At 41.4% G+C, this 10,024-nt stretch overlaps 1 protein-coding gene across 2 annotated transcripts; it reads right to left on the bottom strand.

The window, feature by feature from the left end:
* Nucleotides 1-320: 320 nt before the first annotated feature.
* Nucleotides 321-9,147, bottom strand: ltv1 (LTV1 ribosome biogenesis factor). 2 transcript variants are annotated; one of them, XM_046837224.1, is made up of 11 exons: nt 8,952-9,147; nt 7,734-7,863; nt 7,441-7,641; nt 6,442-6,529; nt 5,680-5,815; nt 5,347-5,584; nt 3,963-4,090; nt 2,581-2,717; nt 1,823-1,875; nt 1,526-1,723; nt 321-671 (listed from the first exon to the last, which is right to left on the bottom strand). In XM_046837224.1, the coding sequence occupies exons 2-11, from the start codon at nt 7,824-7,826 to the stop codon at nt 558-560; spliced, it is 1,386 nt and encodes a 461-aa protein (XP_046693180.1). In that variant the 5' UTR covers nt 7,827-7,863; nt 8,952-9,147; the 3' UTR covers nt 321-557. The 2 variants fall into 2 exon arrangements, with proteins under 2 accessions (XP_046693180.1, XP_046693179.1); XM_046837223.1 differs by having other exon boundaries at nt 1,526-1,726; nt 8,952-9,146.
* Between the last annotated feature and the right edge of the window lie 877 nt (nt 9,148-10,024).

Below are 10,024 nucleotides of genomic sequence, written 5' to 3' on the forward strand. Positions count from 1 at the left end.
TTGCTGAATGCTAAAGTCTGATTAACCAAATTCTCCATTTTATACAAATTATGAATTCTGAGTTTTACTCAAAATATTACCACCTACGACTTTATTCGCAAAACATTTCAACCTTTATTCTGTTAATTTCGACACTTTTGGGGCCCCTGAGCAAGGCCCTTAACCCTCTGTGCTCCAGGGTATGAATGAATTTCACTGTAAAGTAAAGTAAAAATCCTTCCTTCATCTTGATATTTTCACCTGAGGTTCCTCCTCCTGTATGGTTTCATGGGGTAGATGTAGATGTAAAGGCTCTGGGTTACAGAGACAGAATAACACAGTGCTGTAAATACTTTTATTTACACATCAAAAAATAAACCTCAATAAAGGGTAAAGGTTGGACAAATCTTGAATCGCTCTGTACATCACTCGAGATTTTGCCGTACGTTGTTCCATCACAAGCTACCACTGGAAAAAGGAGCAGAAACTCAGAGGATCCAATTATTGGACACTTCGATTAGTTCAGGACGACAAACCTAATAAATCCAGTCTATAATCCTTAAGACGTCTGGTGGAGATCAGGAGAGCTTCAAGCCCTGAACGTTAGCCCTCAGGCTGACCATCTGCTTCTCCTGCTTCTGTTTCTCCTCCTTGAACGCCACCTTATTGGCCTTCTTCTCCGTCCGGCGCTCCTGCAGAGAATAAACGACACAGTCAGATTTCTGGTTTACTAATCTGTGTATTCATCAGGCGGGTATGGCGTTGTTGCTATGGTAACGATAATGCAAAATAGTCACACTGCGTATGAGATTAAACAGGATTCAGCAGGGTGAGATGTGTGATGTGCTGCCATCTACAGGTGGGTTCAATTAGTGCAGGAGGAGACAGAAAAAAAATACAGAGCAACGCAGCAGCACACTCACTCACACGTACCCATCAACTCTGCTGATCGATCGATCGATCGGTCTATCTATCTATCTATCTATCTATCTATCTATCTATCTATCTATCTATCTATCTATCTATCGCTTTCTAATCACTATCTCTAAATCGCTTAATGTATTTTGCTCTATCACTTGCGATATCCATCAATCACTCGCTTTATTAACTTGCACTATCTGTCTTGCTCCTTCACTCACTTCATCAATCACTCGATCTGTCCATCACCCGTTCTATAAATTGCTTTATCGCTCGTGCTATTCTTCTATCTTGATCCATCTCTCGTTCTATCACAATCTCGTGCTGTCACTCGCTCGATCATTTGCTCACTATCAGTTTACTTTGCTAGATCACTCCATCTTGCTCCATCGCTCCCTCTCTCCTCCTTGCTGCAGTGTGTGTGTGTGAGGTTTGCTGCAGGTTTATATCGAGAGCACGTGAATTAATCTGGAAACAGGATCAGGTGTGAAACCTCTGCGATCAGAACTGTATATTACTGACCCTCACCCACTCACACTACCAGAGTGTGAACCTCCTGCATCCGGTCACACGGCTCCAGACGAGGATTAACAGGACACCAGTGAAAAGACGACACACAGACATTTACCTTCCTCTCCTCTTTGATGGCTTGTTTGCGGAGTTTGCGATCCTCTTTGCTCTCCTCTCGAGAGCGTGGCTGGGTGGAGGCTCGTGGCAGGTCCGAGTCGTTGATCCTCTCCATGCGCTCAACCTGCCTGGCCGTCAGACCTTTCTGAGGCAGAACGTCCAGAGGAATCCCCGTCTTACTGGATACGCGAATCTGTTTCTGCTGTAACACACACACACACACACACACACACACACTGCAATGCCTATGTGCTCCCTAAATCAATGCTTCCTGCTGCTTATTGTTCTAGAACGTTACCTCAGGTGGGTCTTTGATCATCTTCGGGCGGTTGTAGAGGTTCGAGTAGGTGCCTGGAAGGACAGAGGCTTTATTTAATAACCGTTCATAAATAATTGAACCAGGTTTCTTTAACAAGTCTCTCTGCTGGTCGCAGGAACAATATGGAAGACCTGCATCGCGACATCAATAACGCACATACCGATAAACGTAGCTGACAAATAAAATCTGTTCTACGTCTGCGCTACAATCCGAGAGAGAAATCTGATTGGCTGTTGGGTGATGGTCTCGTTTGTAGTCGTGATCCTGTGTATTCTATTTGTACTCGCGAAAGAAAGAACAACAACCATGGAAACGAACGAACATTCTAAAGTGGCAGTTAGATATTCTGGGATTAGAACTCACGACCTTCAGATCCACTCAGATAGATACGCCCTCCGTACAACTTTTGGAGGCCAAAAAGCAGGATTTTCTTGTTACATACATTCCATTTAATTCTATCTGGAGGGGTTTTTGTGTGAAAAGGCCTGACTTGCCCAAACAGAGCCCCGACCTCAACCTCATCTCTGACTGGAACGGAGACAGATTGCTGTTCTGTCTGAACCGAAGAAAAGTATTTAGAATATGTTGGTGTGAGGGTCCGGTGTCCCAATACTTTTGTACAAACTCTATTTAATATCACACGTCTGAGGGCAGGCATGGAGTTCATGTTCTATTAGATCCTCCTCACCCTGACCTCCATGCTTCTAGTTAGTGTTGGTGCAGCTCTGGTCACTCACTGATGATGGTCTCACAGTCCCATTTCTCCTCAGGCAGCTCCTCGATCACCAGCGTCTCCATTTCCTGCTCTTCGTCCTCCTCGTCCTCTTTCACTGAGGGCAGTGCAGGAGGTCCGAGCTGCTCCGGGTTCTGGGTCCTGGCACAAGTGGAGACCAGGGGTTAGGAGAGCGTGCACTCACACACACACACACACACACACACACACACACACACACACACACACACACACACACACACACATACACATATGTACCCTTACATTTGCTGTTATAAGAAGCTCCACTCTTCTAGGAAGATGTTCCACTAGATTTTGTGGAGATTTGTGAGAGATTTCATTCACACAAGGGTGTTAGTAAAGTCAGGTACTGATTAGGGTGAGGTGAGGAAACCTGGGGTGCAGCCAGCACCCCAAAATTAAAGCTCAAGAGCAGGAGATCTTCCGCATCTTCCGACCTATTCAAAGCACATCTTCATGGAGCTTTGTGCTTCATGCTGGAACATGTTTTAAGTCTTAGTTCAAGCTACAGATGCCAGAGACATCTGAGTTTGAGTTTGTGAGAACTTGTGGGAGTGGGAGTTTGCTGTGCATTAGCACACGCAATAAAAATGGAATATGACATTTCAAATGGAAAGTCTGATCAAATCTTTTGTTCTGAACTTTTTTTGGTTTGTTTTATCAGAGTCTTTAAAAACCTTTTACTGAAAACAGATAGAGAGAGATGTGATCGTGAATGAGAGAACGTAATTGAGAAACAGATTGAAAGCGAGAAAGAAATTGAACGTGAGAGAGAGAGAGAGAGAGAGAGAGAGAGAGAGAGAGAGAGAGAGAGAGAGAGATACAGTGGTGTGAAAAAGTGTTTGCCCCTTCCTGATTTCTTATTTTGTTTGCATGTTTGTCACACTTTAATGTTTCAGGTCATCAAACTAATTTAAATATTAGTAAGAGATAACACAGGTGAACACAACATGCAGTTTTTAAATGTAGGTTTATATTATTGAGGAAAACAAAATCCAAATCTACATGGCCCTGTGTGAAAAAGTGTTTGCCCCCCTGTTGAAACTGGTTTATCACACCTGAGTTTAATTTCTCAGGTCATAATTACTGCCACACCTGTTCACAATCAATACATCTCTTAAATAGGACCTGCCTGACAAAGTGAAGTAGACCAAAAGATCCTCAAAAGCTAGACATCATGCTGAGATCCAAAGAAATTGAGAAACAAATGAGAAAGAAAGTATGACAAACATGCAAAAAAATAAGAAATCAGTAAGGGGCAAACACTTTTTCACACCGCTCTGTGTGTGTGTGTATGTTTATATTATAAATAGATAGATGGATAGATAGAGAGTGAGAGAGAGAGAGAGAGAGGGGGGCACTCACTCTTTCTCCTTCTGTTTGTAGTAATCGGTGATGATCTCCTCCAGTCTTGTACTCGATGGCTCAATGAATCCTTCCAGCTCTGCGTTATCGAGAGCACCAATTTCATCGTCATCAAACTGCTCGTAGAACTACACACACACACACACACACACACACACACACACACAGGTCTTCAGTATGTACAGAAGTAAACTGAAATATTCCATCCTTCACCTCTATTGGTGCATTTAGATGGATGTTCTGTAACTACATATTCAACAGTAAAACACCTGGGAGATATTTTAGACTCCAACTTTTAAAAATCATATCAACAATATTACAAAAACTGCTTCTTCCACCTTAGTAATATTTCTAAGTTAAGAAACATGTTATCTATTTCTGATGCAGAGAAGCTCGTCCATGACCTCCAGAATAGACTACTGTAATGCATTACTAGGTGGATGTTCTGCGTCATTAATAAACAAGCTTCAGTTAGTTCAGAATGCAGCAGCCAGAGTTCTTACAGGGTCAAGAAATATGACCATATAACCCCAATCTTATCGTCCCTGCACTGGCTTCCTGTTAAGTTTCAAATCAACTACAAACTATTACTTCTCACTTATAAAGCACTAAATGGTTTGGCTCCCATGTATCTCTCCAGTCTTTTAACTCGCTCCCTGAGATCTCAAAACTCTGGGCTTCTAGTAGTTCCCAGAATAGCAAAGTCCACTAAAGGTGGTAGAGCATTCTCACATTTAGCTCCTAAACTCTGGAATAGTCTTCCTGACGGTGTTCGGGGCTCAGACACACTCACCCAGTTTGAGTGCAGATTAAAGACGTATCTTTTTAGCAAAGCCTACACATAACACACATCACATCATAACCTTGTGCTCCAGAACATCTGATCACATGCACATTATCAACTTGTGCTTTTAATATCATGAACAGCAGCTACGCTAATTCCTCTCCACTGCTTCTCTTTCTCTCCCGATCCCAAGGCTTTCTGAGGTTGCTCCAGCTCCAGTTGTGTCCCACCTCATGAAGATTATGGACCTTTAAAGCAGTTGATGCCGAGCACAAAAACATCCCGACCCATCTAGAGACGTACCAGTGCCAATTAGATCCCACTTCATGTGCGGAGTTTGGAGTGTCTTTGAGTGTTTAAAGGCTCTGGCATGGAGAAGCTGGTGTTGGATCTGATGATGATCGCAAATGTTGCGCTATTTTATGAGTTGCTCAGTAGCTCCTAGTTTTATAACCACAAATGATAAATGTTTTCCTTGCCACAGTCGTCATGGCTGCTCATCAGGGATAAATACACATCATTCACCTTAACTGTTAAATTCTGTAAAGCTGCTTTGTGACAATCACTATAGAAATACACTTGACTATGAATAAAGCGGACCTTCTCGAAGCGGTCATCGAGGAGTGTGAGCTGCTCGTTCCTCCTCATCACAGAGGACGTGAGCGAGTATTCCGTGAACCGACTCTTCGTCTCGCAGTCCATGAACATGAACTGTCTCCTGTCCGTGTCGCCGTCCTCGTTGGACACGCCCCCTGCCGAGTCGTAGCTCCGGTCTCCGTCATCTTCGGTCTCGCTTTCGTCAGTGTCCTCCCACTCACCATCATCACCATCATCATCACTGTGGTGGTTAAAGGGAGAACACGTTGTTGATGGGAAACCTTGTTGAACACGTGTAATGATTATAACAAGGCCACGTGCGGACGCGGCACTCACCCCGCGGTGCCGTCTCGGGACGTGAGCACGTTGGCCTTAATGATAAAGTCGTCCTCTAGGATGTTCTCAGGGTCGTCGAAATCGAAGTCTTCATCCAGAGCAGCCACGATGTCCGGGTCCATGTCCAACCTCGGGCCTGAGACGGGAGAAGGGGGACGAGGTTTAGTTATGATAAGTTTCAAAAATCAACCTGAATATTTATAGTTGGCATTTCATTTTGAACATATTTGTTAAAATAAACGATTAATTGATATATAATAATCAGTAGATGCGCTTTAGTTTTATTATTTAGAAAGTTACTGATAATTTGCGACTAATATTTTATAAGTTGATCGATTTCCTAAGAGTCGCGTACAATACAGATTAACATGGCAGAGGTAGAGCTGTAACTTCCTGCACACAGAACAGAAAAAGATGCACCTCGTTTTACAAAAGCCTGTGTGAAAGAGGCCATGCGTTAGAATTCAGAAGGCGCTGAAGTAAACAGATGATTTGTCATCTGTCTGAAGTGAAGAAATAAAAACGAACCATCTGTAACCTACTGAATTGTAGAGCATCGTATTGCGTCAAATTGCAGTTTGTTGAATCAAATTCGAATCGCACTGCTTCGTAACAAATGCACATCCCTTTATAATATTTATATATATATATATATATATAAATCAGATGATTCGTTCTGCATATCCTGACAGATGCTTCATCAGATAATAATATGTAAAAATGGTTCAGCGCTGAACTGCGTTGGAACTCTGATCTCCTCACCTGATATCGGAGCTGCTTTGTTTAACAGACCCACTTCTTCCTCAAACTCGGAGGCAAACACAGACGACGGGAGACTGATGGAAGCCGCCTGCAGAACAGGAGCACAGTGAACTGAAGAGAAACCCGGAGTTGATTAAAGCAACTGCAGGATCGTAGAAATGTTGGATCTTTTGTACAAAAGTCTGGGACTGATAATGATGCCTGTCTCTATACATAATCACTGATCCTGTAGATGATCGATTTGCATTTTGAAAACATGTGGTGTAAAATGATGCAATGTCAGTCTGGACTGAGGCTCATGGGCGGAAGATGCGTCCTTCACTCGAAAACTAGAGAGAGAACATGTATCCTTCACTTAGACTGATACTGAACAACCACACCTCCTTTACTAAGACTAATATACAGAGGCCACGCCCTTTTTACTGAGCCTTACACACAAAGGCCATGCCTCTTTTAATGAGATTGACATACAAAGGCCACACCTCCTTTAATAAGAATAATATAGCGGCCACAACTTCCTTAATGAGCCTAATTACATAAAGGCCACACCTCTTTTACTGAGACTAATATAGAGGCTACACCTCGTTTACCAAGACTAACAGAGGCCACACCTCCTTTACAGAGCCTGATTATATAGAGGCCACACCTCCTTCACTGAGACAGACACACAGGCCACACCTCCTTTACTTAAAGTGACACACAGAGGCCACACCTCCTTTACTTAAAGTGACACACAGAGGCCACACCTCCTTTACTTAAAGTGACACACAGAGGCCACACCTCTTTAATAGGCGTTTAATAAGACACCTTTAATAAGACTAATATAGAGACAACACCTTCTTTAATAAGGCTAATATAGAGGCCACACCTCCTTAATTGAGACTGATATACAGAGGAGACACCTTCTTTAATGAGACTGATATACAGAGGCCACATCTCCAGATTTATTCTGACATTCCAACATTTGTTGCTTTATCAACCTCTCTAAAGGAGCCTTACAGGAATCTTGATGACCTCTTCCATGGCCTCCTCCTCTTCCTCATCCTGCTCTTCACACCCCAGAGGTCGTGGGTGCGGTCTGGAGGCGGAGATGAGCTCTGCAGGCTGAGGCGCCTCTCGGAGGTGCTGCAAGTAGTCGTAATCGTCGTCGAAAAACACGCCGTACTTCCTCTGCTCCTCCCTCCTTTTCTCCACCTCCAGCTGCAAACACAAACACATACCATCCGCAACATGAGCAACCTTTTCCACCAAGAACATTCAGCACCGACCAAACAACACAAACGTTATGTGACCTTCGGCAGGTAAGAGGACGTGCTGAGGCGCTTTCTCGTCGGCTGCCAGAGGGTCTTTCTGACTCCGGTGCACCAGATGAAAGGACACGGCATTCTTCTTGCTGATGAACGATTTCTTCTTTCTGTGAGGCTTTAGAAAAGAAATAAACACGATTAAAGTTAATGAAATCTATTTAACCAGTTCATCTGGAACATCTGAAATGTCTCCAGTCCAGCAGTGATTAGAGGAGGCCAAGCACTAAGGACAAAGAGCTCCCAAAGGGAAGAACAGAAATTTGGAGTTCCACCATCCAGCAGGAAATTCCAATCCCCCCTACCATCTGTGGTCAGGAGCTAAGAGAGTGAAATTTGCCATAAAAGGAGCATATACTTGTTTCCCTGTCAATCACAGGGACACCAGCTATGAGCTCATGTATGTGGAAGAGGGCAAACAGCTCCTTTTTTCTAGTGTCCTCAAATTCTGTTATGATGAAAGGAAGAGGTTCAAGGTTTGTGAAGGCTTCAAACAGTTGCAAATTTAAATCAGAGCTCTCTACCCACCGGGTGCTGACTAGAGTTCGACCGATTCATCGGTTTTGCCAACTATTCAGCACCGATAGTTGATTGCTGGAACGAAAAATCCATACGGATAGTTTTTCTGGGTTGCGTAATACAGTACAAGAGCGGCCTCTAGAGGCAAATTACTGATACTACGTACAGTTTATTTGAAGTATCTTTTTTTGTATTAATTTTGGATTTAACTTATTTATTTGGAGTGTTAATCATTGTTTCAGTTAAAATGGGTATATTTTTCTTTCCCTAAATATTCATTAATATATAAAGAATTGCCACTGGGTCACAAAAATGTTCTGGGGAAAAATGTCTACAGATATGAGTGTGATCTGATCATTTAAGACATCTAAATGTTGCAGAATAATAATACACACTATCTGTAGACATGCTGATTGTATAAACATGTACATGCAGAAAGTTATAATATTAATAAAAAGAGAATTAAAATACATGGTGTAGGATTTTGACAGAACAGCAGATGAAGCAGAGGTTAAACACCTCACTGTGTCTCTGTATCTGATCATCATAAAAACACTAGACAAACTGTTTTAAATCTTTTAAAATGAATGATTTTATACTGATACATTTATTTATTGGTTACAGCTCATGGATCTACAGTGGAGTCTAGAACACTAGTTAGCTTGCTAGCCTCCACATTTTACTCACCATTGTGTCCTTACTCGTTTAAACCGCACTCAGTTTCGCCTTCAAGCTTTAATTCAGCAACAACAAACCAAAAACAAAACAAAAAAGACCCACAAAAACGCAGTCCTGCTCCTGGTCCAAATCTTTAGCAGATCCGCAGTGTAGCACATGTGATTCCGACGGCCATCTTTGGACTCAACCAAAAGCGCGACACGGAGGGGAAGTACAACAATATAACTGCGCTTTATACATTTCTTTGGGTTTGAACTGCATTATATGTAATCAAACGCAAATTAGAAATAACTTAATGACGTTTTAAGTTGTGGATGCTGTCATATATTGCTTGAGGATGTACTCAAAACAAACCCACGTCACCTATCTAACTGATGGTATAGTCGATAACGCGTCACGATTAAAAGCTGTTGCAAGGCGACCTCTAGCGGTGAAGAGTGAGAAGTTCATAACAACTATAGTTTTTCTTACAGTTTTTTCTCAGTTGCTTTGGAGCGTTTTTCAGATCAGAACTGAAATATTCTCACTCCATTCAACCTCCACGTCACTTGTGCACATCATAAACGCATTCTCTAGGTTTTTTTTTTTTTTTTCAAAATACATTATGCTGCTTCTCACCTGAATAGTTTTAACCCCTAAAACAACAAAGCATCAGTTCATTGCATAAATCATTGAATGCAAAATGGTTAAACCAGTTGTAAGAATATCATCTAAATTTATATCAATTTTTTTTGTAAACGTTTCTTAAATTAATAAATTGTGCATATCAATTATATATTACAATATGCATTTGCATATATACAAATATGCAGTCAAATAAATAAATTTGTGCTGTTAAAGTTTATAGATGCTAAACAGAAGAAATTCAGTCTCGTGGATTTTCAATTATTATAATCTAAACCATAGTTTACATCAGGAAATACTAAAACTGTATAATAATAATTAATAATAATAATAACAATAATAATAATAATACAATATATAACTAGAAATATATAAAATGAAGTATAGGATTGAACTAATAAAAAAACATTTAAAAAAAAATCTAATTGTTTAATTTGCATTATTTATTTGTCATATTT

This window comes from Silurus meridionalis, chromosome 24 (genome assembly GCF_014805685.1).
Source record: "Silurus meridionalis isolate SWU-2019-XX chromosome 24, ASM1480568v1, whole genome shotgun sequence".
NCBI lineage: Eukaryota > Metazoa > Chordata > Actinopteri > Siluriformes > Siluridae > Silurus > Silurus meridionalis.